Below are 17,698 nucleotides of genomic sequence, written 5' to 3' on the forward strand. Positions count from 1 at the left end.
AGGTGATGAAGCAGAAAAATTTTATGACTTTGTTTTATGATAAAACTTTTAGAAAAGTTGTGTATAAAATACCGATACCAACTTTAAAGCAGTTTTTTCCAATTCTGTGAAGAAGCTCATTGGTAGCTTGATGGGGATGGCATTGAATCTATAAATTACCTTGGGCAGTATGGCCATTTTCACGATATTGATTCTTCCTATCCATGAGCATGGTATGTTCTTCCGTTTGTTTGTGTCCTCTTTTATTTCACTGAGCAGTGGTTTGTAGTTCTCCTTGAAGAGGTCCTTTACATCCCTTGTAAGTTGGATTCCTAGGTATTTTATTCTCTTTGAAGCAATTGTGAATGGAAGTTCATTCCTGATTTGGCTCTCTGTTTGTCTGTTACTGGTGTATAAGAATGCTTGTGATTTTTGCACATTAATTTTGTATCCTGAGACTTTGCTGAAGTTGCTTATCAGCTTAAGGAGATTTTGGGCTGAGACAATGGGGTTTTCTAAATATACAATCATGTCATCTGCAAACAGGGACAATTTGACTTCTTCTTTTCCTAACTGAATCCCCTTGATTTCTTTCTCTTGCCTGATTGCCCTAGCCAGAACTAATACCATAAAAATCCTAGAGGAAAACCTAGGTAGTACCATTCAGGACATAGGCATGGGCAAAGACTTCATGTCTAAAACACCAAAAGCAACAGCAGCAAAAGCCAAAATTGACAAATGGGATCTCATTAAACTAAAGAGCTTCTGCACAGCAAAAGAAACTACCATCAGAGTGAACAGGCAACCTACAGAATGGGAGAAAATTTTTGCAATCTACTCATCTGACAAAGGGCTAATATCCAGAACCTACAAAGAACTCAAACAAATTTATGAGAAAAAAACAACCCCATCAAAAAGTGGGCAAAGGATATGAACAGACATTTCTCAAAAGAAGACATTCATACAGCCAACAGACACATGAAAAAATGCTCACCATCACTGGCCATCAGAGAAATGCAAATCAAAACCACAATGAGATACCATCTCACACCAGTTAGAATGGCGATCATTCAAAAGTCAGGAAACAACAGGTGCTGGAGAGGATGTGGAGAAATAGGAACACTTTTACACTGTTGGTGGGATTGTAAACTAGTTCAACCATTATGGAAAACAGCATGGCGATTCTTCAAGGATCTAGAACTAGATGTACCATATGACCCAGCCATCCCATTACTGGGTATATACCCAAAGGATTATAAATTATGCTGCTATAAAGACACATGCACACGTATGTTTATTGCAGCACTATTCACAATTGCAAAGACTTGGAATTAACCCAAATGTCCATCAGTGACAGACTGGATTAAGAAAATGTGGCACATATACACCATGGAATACTATGCAGCCATAAAAAAGGATGAGTTTGTGTCCTTTGTAGGGACATGGATGCAACTGGAAACCATCATTCTTAGCAAACTATCACAAGAACAGAAAACCAAACACCGCATGTTCTCACTCATAGGTGGGAACTGAACAATGAGATCACTTGGACTCGGGAAGGGGAACATCACACACCGGGGCCTATCATGGGGAGGGGGGAGGGGGGAGGGATTGCATTGGGAGTTATACCTGATGTAAATGACGAGTTGATGGGTGCAGCACACCAACATGGCACAAGTATACATATGTAACAAACCTGCACGTTATGCACATGTACCCTACAACTTAAAGTATAATAATAATAAATAAATTAAAAAAAAAATACTGATACCAAACTAGTCTTATCTTGTAAAATATTTTTTACAAATTGAAAATTTCTGTCTTCTTACATTGTTTTTTAACCTTTATTGCAAATATAGGAACCATTTTTCTTTTAATGATCCCTGAAAAGACAAATCAAGGGGTGAATTTAAAAAAAGGTAAACAGTTTTTAGTCATTATATTTTTTAAGAGCTCTAAGCGTTATGTGTTTTCCTTCAATTTTTGCTTAGCTTTTACGAGGCTTGTAGGTGCTGAGAATTGAAATATAAAAAAGACATTCTTTCTTGAGATTCCAGTCCACAGAGAGACAAATATGACGAATATTTAAACAAGTGAAGGGTTGGTACCAGTTGCTTTCTGTATGGGATAGCTCTTGCAACTGAATGAATTAGTAGATGATGGTTCTCTTGATTGCAGTGACTTATCCCGAGCATATTCTTAACTTTTAGGTTTGGTTTTTTATTTGATTTTGTATACTTGTAATTCTTCTAGTCTATAGATAGCTCAAAATATTGTTATACCCTTGTAATAGATGTTGCATATTTGCAGCATTCAAGGGAATCATCCTAGACTAAGTTGGTTACTTAGCAGTTCCTTTTGGACTTCACTTTCTGGCATTTAAAAAATTTGACCATACTTCATTGGCCTGTTTCCTAAATATTTGTCTCTACAGTATATAGGACATTCAGATAAAATAAGTACATTTTATGAACACTTTGGAAGGTTTCTGAATGGCTAATATAAATAATCTTCAACCTGTAATATCACTTCTACTCTTAAGTGTTAAAAATTCTTGAATATAATATGTTTTGTAATATAGACATACAAAACTAAATTACAAGAGGTAAATATCTGAAAAAAATGTAGAAAACCTTGAATATAACCTTTGATTTTGTGTAAACATAAAATGAAGTCAGGGAACACATTACCATGTATTGTTAGAGTTGGGAAAACAGAGCCTTAATAGTTGCCAAAGCTCTAACTCATTACTTCAATTGGAGTAGTTTTGAAGAAATTCATAAATATTCACATTTTTAAAGTGACATCTACAGGTGTGAGTAAAAACAATTACATTAGTAAAATCTGGAAGTAATGTCTGTCTGTTCTTTTCGTTATCACCAATATTCTAGATTGAGTTGGGAATAGGAGTAAGTGAATTTACTTTTGAAAAGTCTGCTTGCAATTGAATATCCTATCCTTTGTAGCTATTGTTGCCAAGTCTTTGAAAAGTTAGATTTCTACAGATTTAGGCATAAATAACATACATTTCTTATGGCATGGGCCTAATAAGACAAACCATAAGTAACCCATGGTTTTTATGTTTGTTTTATAGTCCTGCTGGGTTCAAATATTGTAATACTTCAAGAAATAGACTAATAAAGATTTTGGCACTGTTGTGATTATTTAGGAATTGTCAGGCCTTTTGGAAACAGTGTATGGAAATTGGCTATTGTTGAGTGGTTGTGCTATGCAATTTTGATACAATTTTGAATTAGTATCACAATGAGTAGCAGTTATACTTTTTATTTTGTCTTTGAAATGTTATTCGTTTACACATCCTTATAGCCTTTATTTTTTATGAGAGAGTAATGACAAAAAAATCTCTATTGAGATAAATTTAATAACTAAAATATTTCCTAGGTTTCAGCTTGTGTGGAGAAGTTGCTGTGAAGCCACCTGTAAATCCATTTACTGAATTTATGGAGACGGCTATAAATGATGGAAGTCATTCAGAAGAACTCTTTTCCCATCTTAAAACTATATCAGAGAAAGAAGATTTACCACGGTGTACCAGTGAAAGTCATCTCAGCTGGTATTCTCATCAGTATCAGGGGAAATCTAAATTTCCGATTTCATAATTTCCTGTTTTGTCCATAATATAAATTATCTGAATCAAATACAGCATTCTTTTGAGAGTATCTTTTTCAAATCTAGTATTTATTTATTAAAATATATTTAATCTGATTACAAAGGTACTCATCTAGCAGAATTCAGCTAGTTTTTTTGAATCTGAATGAAAGCAATTAAAAATGAAAACCTAGCTGGGCGCAATGGCTCATACATACAATCTCAGTACTTTGGGAGGATGAGGCAGGTGGATCACTTGAGGTCGGGAGTTCAAGATCAGCCTGGTCAACATAGTGAAACCCCATCTCTAGTGAAAAAATGCAAAAATTAGCCAGATGTGGTAGCGTGTGCCTGTTGTTCCAGCTACTTGGAAGGCTGCGGTAGAAGAATCACTTGAACCCAGGAGGTGGAGGTTGCGGTTGCGGTTGCGGTGAGCCGAGATAGCACCACTACACTCCTGGGTGACAGAGCCTGGGTGACAGAGCGAGACTCCATCTCAAAAAAGAAAAAATAAAATGAAAACCTCATCTGTTAAGAATTTGTAAAATAAAGCTATTTAAGATAAATGAAAATGTAATAATATGTGATATCAGAAACGTAGTTAATGCATGTGAAATCACTGTCATTTGGTATATTACTATATAGCAAATACTTGTCATACTTCTTTAGAGTGGGGAATACACTTGTTATTTACATGAAATATTGCCCCCTGCCAAGTGGCAATCTTAGTATACCATTACTGTCAGTATGGATAGCTTAGTCCAGCTTCTGGTTTAACTTGTTATAAATGAAAATAATATTTTATCATCTATAATCATACTTGACTTTCTGCCTATGGTTTTTAATAAGGGACAGGTGTCATTTATAGATAGAATGTTCTTAGGCTCCTTACTTTAAGCCAGTTATACTTAACACATATTTTTGACATAGCCTCTAGGATGCCGTCAGTTGTTAATGAGCCGTTATGTTTTACAAAGAAAGAGAAAAGCTGCCAATTAAAGAGTTTCCGTATCACTTGGAATTTTATTTATAAATATTGAAAATGCTCCTTCAAACTTAACTATACATGTATCTTTAACCCAAATAACTTTTGTGATTACATACAAGTAAAATATAAGTAAAATAAGATATTCTTAAAATTTGCTTACACTCAAAGTCCAAGTTTCGAGCTACTTTTGGACTAAAAGTTGTCCTTGCTAGTAAGAGTACTGTATACGTGATATGGCATTTCTGAGGAGCATCTTTAAATTAAGTTGAATTTAACTTAAATTTTGTATGTGCATTTGTGATTAGCCTGAAGCAGGACATCCTAAATGAAAAGACTGAATTGGAAGCGACACTTAAGGAAGCGGAGTTGGTAACTTGTTCTATAGAATTACTTTTGCCACTATTTAAGGACACCATTGAAAAGATTAATTTTGAAAATGTGAGTGACTTATGAATATATAATAAAATGAAAAGCTAGTGTATTACTCAGAATGCATTAACTGAGGTCTCATATCTTATGTAGGTATGCTCATGTATGAGTATTTAATACCGAAAATGAGGGTTTATCAGAATTCCTTATTCCCGTGTCATTAACTACAATTCTTTTCCTGAAAGATAATCTCAGGCATACACCTGATAAGAGGCTAAGCTAGAAACAATATATTTTGGGTGCTTGAATTAACCGGAATTGAACTAGAAAATCAGCTTTTCTGAAGAGCGAATTTAAAACTAAAATCTTCTGAGAGGTGAAATGTATCAGTTTTCGATAGTATTATTTGGAATAGAGAACTATTTTTAAGTTCCAGCGTATTAAAGTTTAAATTAGGGACAAACAATAGATTATCTTCTATAACTTTTATTTAAAAGCCTAAAATGCTTTTAGAATATAAGCTCTTATTTTGATTTCATTTTATTTTAATGTACTGTATAACAGATCCAATTTATAAATTTTGTAACATTACTATGCACAAAAGAATGATTTTGTTAGGAAAAAATATGTTTGATAGTATCATATTTTAGAGGGTTTTACTTAATGTTGTATCTTAAAATGTGTATGTGGTTCTTGTAATTTGTCAGGCGAATCTTTCAGCATCGAATTTGAAGATTTCCGAACAGAAGGAAATATTAACAAAAGAATTAGACACTTTCAAAAGTGTAAAACTAGCTTTAGAACATCTTCTTAGAGAGCGAGACTACAAACAAGTAAGGCATTAACACTAAGCACTCATTTTAATAGTGATATTTCTCACTTGAAGGATACATTATTTTTAAACTGTAGAAATTATTGGTATATTTGAAATGGAAATAATTCTTTGAATTTTGTCAGTCATGAATCCCTACCTTTAATGTTTCATAAGTAGTTCTATGTGAAAACCACATTTTTATAGAAATGTATTTTTATTTTTCATCTCAAAAACTTTGTTATACTTAATTTTGCTGATTCTAATAAAATATACACATTTTGAGTTTAAACTCTTTGTACATTATATTTATATATATGTAACATATCTATATATTCTTCTGGTAAAAGCTTTATTGAAATAGAATTCACATACCATACAGTTCTCCCATTTAAATTATAAAATTCAGTGGTTTTCATTGTATTCACAGAATTGTGCAGCCATCACCACAGTCAATTTTAAAGCATTTTTATCACTCCAAAAAGAAAGCTTATACCCTTTAAATCACCTAAATTATTCTTCTGACTCCCTTTTGACTTTTTCCTATGATAATTTTTTTCAGAATTGTAAAAACTAATATTAGGTAATAGTTTTTGTAATTAAAAACTTAACATGCTTATAGAAAATTTTGATAAGCAGAGAAATATTCTCTTGATCTCAGCACTTAGTGAAACATCACGATTAAGGACTGTTAATTTTATGTTGTGTATGTTTTGCAGTCTTTTGTTTCTTTACTGTATATATGTTATGTGTGCATATATACGTGGTGTTTTAGAAAAATGGAGTAAAACTGCTCTCTGTTTTGTAACTTGACTTTTATACTTAACACTGTATTGTCAATATTTTCTCATGTATTGAATATTTTTTGAATAGAAAGGAATCTTAACTCGAGTTCTTTGGACCCTTATCGATCCAAGGATGGCCTTTATGAAATCCCTAAGCCCTCTGAAATTCCGTATATAATTTTGTGTTATATGTACATATATATATGGTTTTGGGTGAAAAGAATTGATAACTTTTTCACATTCTAAAGCAGAAGTATGACTTTCAAAAATGAATAAATAGTCTTCTGTGGTCTCATTTAAAATGGCTACATAGAATTCTGTTACTGATTCACTGTAATTCTTTAAGAGATTTCTTATTGCTAGCATTTAGATTGTTGATAATTTTTGCCTCTTTGTAAACGGCACTGTGTTGCATTCTATACTCTATACAAACTTCTTTTTTATAGAGGATTTTTGTGATTTTAGTGTCATTGACCTATACCTTCTGAAGCCTTCTTTTGAGATCAATTTAGTAAATTAACTAATTTCATAAATTGCAGACCAAAAATAATTTGGAATACTTGAGCAAAAATCTTTTCAATGGTTAACTCTTTTAAAAATATGAATTAAAAGTCATATTAATTTATTGAGTAATGCTTATTCCACTTCCTACTTTTTTATATAGAGAAATATAATTTGTGATCACTGATTTATAACGTTCTTTTCTCAGACAGGAGACAATTTACCCAGCATGTTGCTAGAAAATTTAACTGATAATGAAAGTGAAAATACTGTAAGTCTTTCCACACTTAACTTTTTGTCCATTCTTTCTGTTATTGTATTTGCATGCTGCTTGGTTTTATAAAATTAGCCAATATTATCCAAGTTGTGAAATTTCTAATTCTTATTTTATATTTGCTCAAGAATCTTAAGAAGAAGGTATTTGAAAAGGAGGCCCATATCCAAGAACTTTCTTGTTTGTTTCAGACTGAAAAGGTAAGCAAAATTTGAGCTTTTGAGCTTAATTCATTTTATTAATATTGACTTCTTTTTTTTTTTTTTTTTTTCCCATCCTGGCCCCAACTCCTCAGAAATAAACACAGAAAAGTATTTTGAAATTCTAGATTATTTGGATATTTTACAGCTTTTACCCATCAAATATAACATCTTAATTTTATTAAGCTTTTTTTAGAGTTTTATGGTGTTTTGTCAGGATATTTGGCATAAATCACTTCATATAGGAACTATTTTAAATTTGTATTGTATTTCAGTTGGGTGACAAATTAAGGAATGTTAATGTTTGTAGGAGCATTTTAGGTATACCCATACCTTTATAAAGATAGATGGGAATTTTAAAAAAGAGATGATTATCAGGAACCATTAAATAAAAAAGGTTGGGGGAAAGAACTTAGCCCTGGTTGGGCATGAAATACATTTGTAATAGGGGCGGCAGTTTATGTAAAGTAATGCTTTGCTTTTTATCAGCTGTTTAGATTGTTTTTTAAATCAGGGTAAAATTAGAGGTGCTGGGCTGGGGATACAGCAAATAATATGGTTATTTTTGGTTTTCTCTTTCTCTTTGTTACAGGCAAATACTTTGAAAGCAAACCGTTTTTCTCAATCGGTAAAAGTAGTACATGAACGACTACAGATCCAAATTCATAAAAAGGAAGCCGAGAACAATAAGTTGAAAGAATACGTAAAGGTTATATATAAATATATATCCGTTTTAATAGCTTAAGTGATAAAATTAATGAAACACTTTTATAGTGTTAGTTCTAGCCATTCCTTAGTTCTAGAATTTGATGGTTTTAAAATACACAGTTGTTGACATGGGAAATACATATTTAAGGTAAATCTTAGTATTTGTGGCCTAACTAAAGGTTTGGGTCCAAATTTCAATATAAAAATGCTGTCTCTGTTTAATACCAATCTAGGAAGGATTTATGGGATTGAGTTACTTTAAAAATCATTTCCACTTTATAATAAATTTATATTTACTGTGGAAAATTTATAGAAAATAAATTTAAATACACCAAAATCATTGTTAACATTTTGGTGTACATTATTTCAGTCTTTTTTCTCTGTCTGTACATACATACATATATACTTTCACATGTTTAACAGTCAATACAAGGTTTTTTTTTTGTTACTAATCATCATAATTTTAAAATCAGCCCAACTTCGATGTTCACAAAATTAAGTAATTCCCTTATTAAACAACTTTGTAGGAGTATAATTAAGGGGAATTTTTTGATTTAATTATTCTTTTGGAGTCAAAGTCACTTTGAGATGAGAATTTAAGATGGCATGTCATACAATATAAGGTAACTTTTTTTTTATTTCCGCCAAAGGCAAAGAAGCAATATTCCTACCTTGAGAGGTTACAGAGACTCCAACTCCATTGAGTGTGAGGACTTCTAAATTAGATTTCTGTTTGGTTTTGCAGTCCTGAATCATAACAGATGTCTGCAGCCTGTAGCATGTTTCAAAACTGTACTCGAGTTTGTGTGTGTGTGTCTGTTTCTTCCTTTAAAGGGACATTAAGTAGGTTTATGGGGCATGTAAATTTTGTATGCTAGGGCACTGCAGATGAACTGGACTTGGTATTCCAGTGGTCTGTCATAGTAAATACAGGAGAGCACATGTGATTGAATACATCTGATGTGTGATTGAACATATTAGGTAATCCTCTTTCCCAATTTATCTTAAAGCATAGTGTTTATTTTTTATAACCATGATAATTTGGAGAAAGAACATAAGGCTAAAATCCTAAAATTTTGCTTTGAAATTCTACTAATAATTTGAATTCAAATTCTTTTACCAAAATGCTACTGTTAAGAAATGATTAAAAGAAACTGAGTTTATGCATTTTTCTACATTTTCTGTCACAGACTTTTGGATTTAAGGCATTAAGTAATTAAGGGGTCCAGAATTTAGTTCTTTTTGACTTAGGTTTGACAGTGTTTTGTTTTTGTTTTTGTTTTTGTTTTTAAGAGTATGAATCCAATGAACTCAATTTGGCAACATCAATCTCAACTGTTTAGTGTTGAGTAATTTGTTGTATTGGGTCTTTTAAAAATTTACATTGTAAATCTCTGGGAACTATCCCACAGATGCCTTGCACCAGTTTTTCTTTCTAGATCTTTGTGATGTAGCAATTAGAGTTAGAACATTTTCATATTTTCAGAAGAGATTGAGAATAATTGTCTGTATAAAATGTGACATGTATACGGACACTACTTTGGAGATAGAAGAAGACAGATAATCAACTTTATGTGTTCATTCATTTGGCAAAAGACTTGAGAGGTTATTTTGAAATTATAAAAATAATTTGTCATTTCAGTATACTCCTTGATAGTGCCTAAGTGTGGGATTTGATAAATCTGGTGAGAACATCGTGTCTGGAACCATGTTCAAAAAGAACATTTACTTTCTATGTTTAAAAGTCTTTTAACCTAAGACAGCAACTATTCATGGTGTGGTGATGACACCGTGTGGACTTCTAGAGGAATGACAGCAGTGTTTCCTGTGGGATGATCCTTTGTCTTATGTCGACTTACTGTACTGCTGTTTTTCCCCAACTAGTTATGTTTTATGGGATTTTGTTTTTTTAAAAGCAATTTAAGAATGTATTGCTCCTTCTCTTAGTTTACTTAGTCACTCTTCAAAGAAATCAAATCTAAATCTTAATATATACTTCTTAATCTCAATTTTAGTGGCAGTTAAGAAACTTAGATTTTGATGATTGTAGAGTTAAGTTGAAAAGTCCTAGGTTTAGCTTTTACTGTGACTCCTTTGCAATTTTTAAAAATTAAAATGGCTGTCTAAGGAATGGGAGACTAAAACTTAAATTCTGTAATAATTTCACATTTCAATATTACACAGGTTTCAAAAATATAAAAACATTAAAATCATAAGTCTTTAAATTAATAGATACTTAATACTCAAATACTTTAAATACAAAGTCTTAAAATAATTTGAAGTAAAAACATTTGAGTCCTCACCTTAAATCACATCCCTCATCTACCCAGCCTAATATTCTGTCTCTCATGTCACCAAGAGGTATGCCAAAGAGATAGTCATGCCAATTAGTTACAGTCACATTCAATGATAGAAACGTGTCCTCAATAATACTAATCTTATGACTGTTATAGTCATTAATTTGTCTAAACCTGTGTTTGGTCTTGAAATAATGACTTCCATAAATTTACTTTATTGGATAAAGTAGTATTTTATTATCTTTAATGTAACTCTAGTGTCAGGACATGCCCCCTAATTCTAGTAAATTAAAATTTGGTAAATAAATCTGTTTATCTCATCTATAGCCTTATTAAAGATTATAATCATATCTTTAAGATTTTAGCTTTCAAAATGAATAGTCCTAATATATTTGGGGAGCTACCAATTCCTTTGAATATTGGTACATATTTAGATTGTTTCTAGCTCAACTGTGTTTTTTTAAACTAGTTTTTAAAACTAGTAAGATGTGTAATATTCTAGATGTGAACTAAAAAAGCTGAGTTAATCACAGAAGTTTTAAGGAAGTTAGTGTTTGTACCATAATCACTAATACTAGTATCTTTAATAATGGTAGCATTAGTTTGATATAGGATTATATGTTTTAAATTTGCATCCTTTAACAGGTTATAGAGAGGCATTGGTGAAGTCACCTTTCTTCACTATTTTGCTTTTTTAATTAATCTTATTAATCATTTTGATAAAACCTGTATAGAGAATTATTGTATTAGGCCATTTTAACATTGTTATGAAGAAATACCTGAGACTGCATAGTTTATAAAGAAGAGAAGTTTAATTGGCCCACAGTTCCACAGGCTGTACAGGAAGCATGATTCTGGCATCTGCTCAGCTTCTGGGGAGGCCTCAGGAAACTTAGCAGTCACGGTGGAAGACAAGCGGGGAGTGAGGCATCTCACATGGTGGGAGCAGAAGCAAGAGAGAGAGCAAGTAGGGAGGCACTGCACACTTTTAAACAACCCGATTTCGCGAGAACTCTCTCACTATCAGGAGAACAGCACCAAGAGGATGCTGTAAACCATTCATAAGAAACAACCCCTATAATCCAACCACCTCCCACCAGGCCCCAGCGCCAACACTGGGGGTTACAGTTTGACATGAAATTTGGGTAGGGACACAGATCCAAACCGATATAGTTTGGCTGTGTCCCCACCGAAATCTCATCTTGAATTGTAATCTTAAGAATCCCCATGTGTTTAGGGAGAGACCTGATGGGAGGTGATTGGATCATGGGGGTGGTTTCCCCCATCCTGTTCTCATGATAGTGAGTGAGATCTGATGGTTTTATAAGAGGCTCTTCCCCCTTGGCTCTTCACTCTTTTCTCTCCTGCTGCCATGTGAAGAAGGTCCCTGCTTCCCCCTCGCCTTCTGCCATGATTGAAGTTTCCTGAGGCCTCCCTAGCCATGTGGAACTGTGAGTCAATTAAAACTTGGCCCTTTGTAAATCACCCAGTCTCAAGTATTTATAGCAGCATGAGAATGGACTAATACAGTTAATTGGTACTGCAGAGAGTGGGTATTGCTATAAAGATACCCACAAATGTGGAAGTGACTTTGGAACCAAGTAATTGGCAGAGGTTGGAACAGTTTGGATGGCTCAGAAGAAGACAAGAAGATGTGGGAAAGCTTGGAACTTCCTAGAGGCTTGTTGAATGGTGTTGAGCAAAATGCTGATAGTGATATGAACAATGAAGCCCTGGCTGAGGTGGTCTCAGATACAGATGAGGAACTTGTTGGGAACTGGAATAAAGGTGACTCTTGCTATGCTTTAGCAAAGAGACTGACGGTATTTTACCCCTGCCCTAGAGATCTGTGGAACTTTGAATTTGAAAGAGATGATTTAGGGTATCTGGTAGAAGAAATTTCTAAGAAGAAAAACATTCAAGATATGACCTTGTTGATTCTGAAAGCTTTCAGTTTTATGCATTCACAAAGTGATGGTTTGAAATTGGAACATATGTTTAAAAGGGAAACAGAGTGTAAAAGTTTGGAAAATTTGCAGCCTGACCCTGCGATAGAAAAGAAACACCCATTTTCTGGGGAGAAATTCAAGTGGTCTGCAGAAATTTGCATAAATAATGAGAAGTCAAATGTTAATCAATGGGGAAAATATCTCTGGGGCATGTCAGAGGTCTTCATGGCAGCCCCTTCCATCACAGACCCAGAGGCCTAGGAGGAAAAAGTGGTTTTGTGGGCTGGGCCTAGGGCCTTGCTGCTTCGTACTGTCTTGGGACTTGGTGCCCTGTGTTCTAGTTGTGGTTAAAAGGGGCCAATGTATAGCTCAGGCCATTTTTTCAGAGGGTGGATGCCCCAAGCCTTGGCGACTTCCATGTGGTGTTGGACTTGCAGGTGCACAGGGTCAAGAATTGAGGCTTGGGAACCTCAGCCTAGATTTCATGGGATGTGTGGAAGCACCTGGATGTCCAGGCAGAAGTTTGCTGCAGGGGTAGAGCCCTCATGGAGAACCTCTGCTGGGGCAGTGTGGAAGAGAAATGTGGGGTTGGAGCCCCCACATAGAGTCCCCATTGGAGCACTGCCTAGTGGAGCTGTGAGAAGAGGCCACAGTCTTCCAGACCCCAGAATGGTAGATCCACTGACAGCTTGCACCATGTGCCTGGAAGAGCTCCGGATACTCAATTCCAGCCTGGGAAAGCAGCTAGGAAGGGGGCTGTACCCTGCAGGCCACAGGGCTGGAGCTGCCAAAGACCATGGGAGCCCACTCCTTGCATCAGCATGGTGTGAAACATGGAGTCAAGGGAGATTATTTAGGAGCTTTAAGATTTAATGATTGCCCTGTTGGATTTTGGACTTGCACGGGTCCTGTAGCCTGCCCTTTTTTGGTCAATTTCTTCCATTTGGAATGGGAACATTTACCCAATACCTGTGCCCCCATTGTTTCTTGGAAGTAATTAACTTGCTTTTTATTTTACAGACTCCTAGGCAGAAGGGACTTGCCTTGTCTCAGATGAGACTTTAGACTTGGACTTTTGGGTTAATGCTGGAATGAATTAAGGCTTTGGAGGACTGTTGGAAAGGCATCATTGTGTTTTGAAATGTGATGACATGAGATTTGGGAGGGGCAAGGGGCAGAATGCTTTGGTTTGGCTGTGTCCCCACCCAAATCTCATTTTGAATTGTAATCCTTATAATCTCCATGTGTCTAGGGAGAGACCTGGTAGGAGGTGATTGGATCATGGGGGTGGTTTTCCCCATGCTGTTCTCATGATAGTGAGTGAGTTCTTGTGAGACCTGATGGTTTTATAAGAGGCTCTTCCCCCTTTACTCCTCACTCTTCTCTCTCCTGCCACCATGTGAAGAAGGTCCTTGCTTCCTCTTCACCTTCTGCCATGATCGTAAGTTTCCTGAGATCTTCCCAGCCATGTGGAACTGTGAGTCAATTAAACTTCTTTCCTTTATAAATTACTCAGTCTAGGTTATTTCTTTATGGCAGTGTGAGAATGAAGTAATACACAAACCATATCAGTTATGTACATATTTTTACAATGTTTACATAAACATTGGAGTTCTGAAATAATTTAATTGTTGCTAATTTTTTTTTTTAGAGCTTAGAAACCAAGATAGCCAAGTGGAGCCTGCAATTGAGAACGAATAAGAATGAGGCTGTAGTGATGAAAGAAGCAAGTAGGCAAATAGCTGTAGCTTTAAAAAAGGCATCTAAAGTTTACAAACAAAGGCTTGACCATTTTACAGGAGCTACTGAAAAACTTACTTTCCAAATTAGAGATCAGGTATGTAAATTCATTCTTTTTAAAATTAAAAGTTATATTTTATGTACTTAGTTTATATAATTAATGTTATGATGCTTCATATAGTAATTTTATTCTTCTCTTAATGCTGTTTATACCAGAAAAACTTACACTTTTTGCTTTAAATCTTTTATTTTGAAATATTACATAAAATGTCAAATTTTCATATTGAAATATATCAGCATTTCCTTGGGAACTTTACTTAAAGGAAATATTAAGTGTGTCCCCCCCTACACAAACAAAAAGGTTCTATTGGCCAACTAATTAAGGGTAATATATTATACACATTTCCTCTTGGGACATTGTGGTCCATGTTAGCAAATTAAAGGCTCTGAGAAGGCTTTCAGAAACAGTGGAACGAAGGGTGTTGAACTAAGAGTTTCCCATACTTTTTTAACCACAGAGCTATTCTTTTACCCACAGAGCAACTCTTGGAACTGGTTCTGAGGAACACTAGTTTGAGAAATGCTGATTTATGTTATTAGACCCTATGACTTTATTCAGTAATTAACCTCATTTAATCTCAGTAATACATTTAAAACCATGTGCTGACATAAACACATCATGTAAAATATATCTTTGGGTATAGTACAAATTTGGAAATGGCCTTAGTGCTTTGTTGTTTTCAACACATTATATTTATTCAATTACTAATTAATAATTTTTTAAATAAAGTCTGACTGATATCCTACCTCTTAAGAACTTATGTTAAGGCTTATAGAATTATTAGAGGCTTTTAGAAAAGAAAACAGACTTGTATAAAAGCTTATTGCAAACAAAATAGTATTTTGTTAACTTTGTGACTTGGGATAAGAAAAGAAAACAGACTTGTATAAAAGCTTATTGCAAACAAAATAGTATTTTGTTAACTTTGTGACTTGGGATAAGCTTAACCTCTTTAAGCTTCAATTTCCTCATGTATAAAATAGGGGATCATAATACTCCCTATCTCATGTGTTTGTAGGGAGAGATAAATGAGAAAATATATTTTTGCACTGCCCTCCTTTCTGTTCCTGTAATGCATGAAGTTTTTTTCTTTGTTTTGTTGTTTTTCTTGTTTGTTGCTGCATCTGGCTTTAATGTTCTTCCCTGGCTCACAATAGCTCTTTCTTTTTTTAATCATTCAGGTATCTTTTCAATTGACATCTCTTCAGAGAGGCCTTTCTTGACCATTCTTTTTGAAGTAGTCCTAAAAAATCATATCAATGTCTTAATTTTTTTTCATAGCATTCACTATAATCTGAAACTATATCATTTATTTCATTTATCACTGCTGTTGTGTTTTGTTTTATTTTTAACTGTTTCCTTCTACTTGAATATAAGTCTCAGAAGGCAGGAGCTTGCTATCCTATTCACCTAAGGTAAGGGTACCATTATTTAAAACAGTATCTTAAGTCTAAAACATGAACAGTTCAGCAATAAGAGCTAAATAATAGTTTAACAAAATGTTATCACATATCTACACAATGCATAAATTTTACCAAGGACTACAGAGAGAGATCAAGGACAAGGAGGATTTGTAAAGGTCTGTGGTCTTTCGTAATTAGAAGGTCACTAGTTACTAATTCAGATGCAGTTTCAGTGCAGTGGAAGGAAAGGTGAAAAGGGGGATTTTTTTTTATATCTGCGTGTTGTAAGGAGAGATGAAAGAAGAAATGAGGATTTGGAAAGTACTAGAGACAAATGATTCTGACATTTAGTACCCAGGGGTGAGGATGTTAAATGCTCTATAATTCTGCACACTGAAGAATTAACCCATTTCCTTCTTTGGAAATTAGATCCTAATTTTGCTTCTGGTGGCTTAGATGTGCCATTTCTCTAAAGCAAAGAGAAAAGGTAGGCCAACTCAAAAAACTCTCTAGGAAGGTAATTCCATCACTGACTAGTTTTGACATCTAGGAATGCCATACTGATGAAGTAGGTAATAATTATCTTGCTAACACATAAATTCTTTTCTTACTGATAAAACTTCTGTATATCTTAATTTATATTATAAACTTATACTTCATAATTTATATTAAAGCTTATTTTATACAAAATATGAAAATACTCGTCTTTAATATATCAAAAATATTACTGTGAAAAAATTTAAACAAAACAGTCTTGCGCATAATACATGCCCAGTAAATACTTGCTCAGTAAATGGATGAATGATGAAAGAAGGAAGTACCCAATAAATGTTAATTGTTGTCATTACTGTTTCTGAGCTTTTTGATATGTAATTACTGGCATTGTTGCCTTCCAGTGTGTTTTTATGTAGAATGTAGACAGGAGGCACAGTGGCTACAGCTCTTTAGGTGGATCTGCAGTTAATAGATTTGAGCTATTTATTGAGTGCGTGCTGTGCTGCAGGCACTATCAAGGCCCTAGAAATACAGCTATGAACAAAAGCAGATAAAAATCCCTACCTCGTGGGAGTTCACATTCAAAATGGATAAGCCACTACTATCATTTATGTCTCTTTGTGGACAGTAGCAGTGTTTGAAGGCTGATGGGGTGACCTCTATAAAATAGATCTTGGCGTCGTTATAGCAGAGATAAGTAAGGTGCATCACCAAATGTTATGGAGCTTTGGAACTAGGGGTAGTTTCTGTGTATACCACAGGGGCTTTATCCTCTGATGCTTATGTGGTTGTTACCATCTTCTGTATATAGAGCATGAAATTAATTCAAGACCAGCCTGGGTAACATAGCAAGATGCTGTCTCTACTATATATATATATATATATATATATAAAATAGTATATACACCATATGTATAAAATAGATATATGTAGACATATATGTATAGTAGATATATATATGGTATATACATATATATCTAGATATATTTTACGTATGTGTGTATATATATATGGTGGCTGTGGTGGCACACATTTGTAGCCCTAGCTACTAGGGAGGCTGAGGCAGGAGGATCCCTTGCACTCAGGAGTTGGAGGCTACAGTGAACCATCATGACCGTGCCACTGCACTTCAGCCAGGGCAAAATAAAAAAAAAGTAAAATGGAAAGTTCAGTAAAAAGAAAAGAACTTATCTTAATTATGAAATATTGTTTAAAAATAGTTGCAACATCTTTTAAAATGTTAAGTTGAAACTTCCACTATGTGTATATAAAATAATAGCAATATAGATATTTACTTTAAAATTTTTCTGTTCAAAGTTGTACACTGACTTTATTTATTTATTTCAATAGTTTTTGGGGGACAGGTTGTTTCTGGTTACCTGGAAAACTTCTTTAGTGGTTATTTCTGACATTTTGGTGCACCTATCAGCCAAGCACTGTACACTGTACCCAATGTGTAGTCTTTTACCCCTCACTTCCCTCCCTCCCTTCCCCCAAATTCCTGAAGTCCATTATATCAAACTTATGCT

The 17,698-nt window shown here is 34.2% G+C and overlaps 1 protein-coding gene across 3 annotated transcripts in view; it reads left to right on the forward strand.

Annotated features, from left to right (window-relative positions):
- ODF2L (outer dense fiber of sperm tails 2 like) overlaps positions 1 to 17,698 on the forward strand; it is a 47,580-nt gene that overhangs the window by 7,511 nt on the left and 22,371 nt on the right. For 2 of the 3 annotated variants that reach the window (XM_073007143.1, XM_073007142.1), the window contains exons 2-8: positions 3,382 to 3,553; positions 4,882 to 5,014; positions 5,653 to 5,778; positions 7,251 to 7,313; positions 7,445 to 7,516; positions 8,109 to 8,225; positions 14,122 to 14,307. In XM_073007143.1, the coding sequence (XP_072863244.1) occupies positions 3,441 to 3,553; positions 4,882 to 5,014; positions 5,653 to 5,778; positions 7,251 to 7,313; positions 7,445 to 7,516; positions 8,109 to 8,225; positions 14,122 to 14,307 (810 nt within the window). In that variant the 5' untranslated portion in view covers positions 3,382 to 3,440. Of the gene's footprint in view, positions 1 to 3,381; positions 3,554 to 4,881; positions 5,015 to 5,652; positions 5,779 to 7,250; positions 7,314 to 7,444; positions 7,517 to 8,108; positions 8,226 to 14,121; positions 14,308 to 17,698 lie in introns of those variants that run through there. The other variant, XM_073007144.1, reaches the window with a different exon arrangement.

This window comes from Chlorocebus sabaeus, chromosome 20, assembly GCF_047675955.1.
Source record: "Chlorocebus sabaeus isolate Y175 chromosome 20, mChlSab1.0.hap1, whole genome shotgun sequence".
Lineage (NCBI taxonomy): Eukaryota > Metazoa > Chordata > Mammalia > Primates > Cercopithecidae > Chlorocebus > Chlorocebus sabaeus.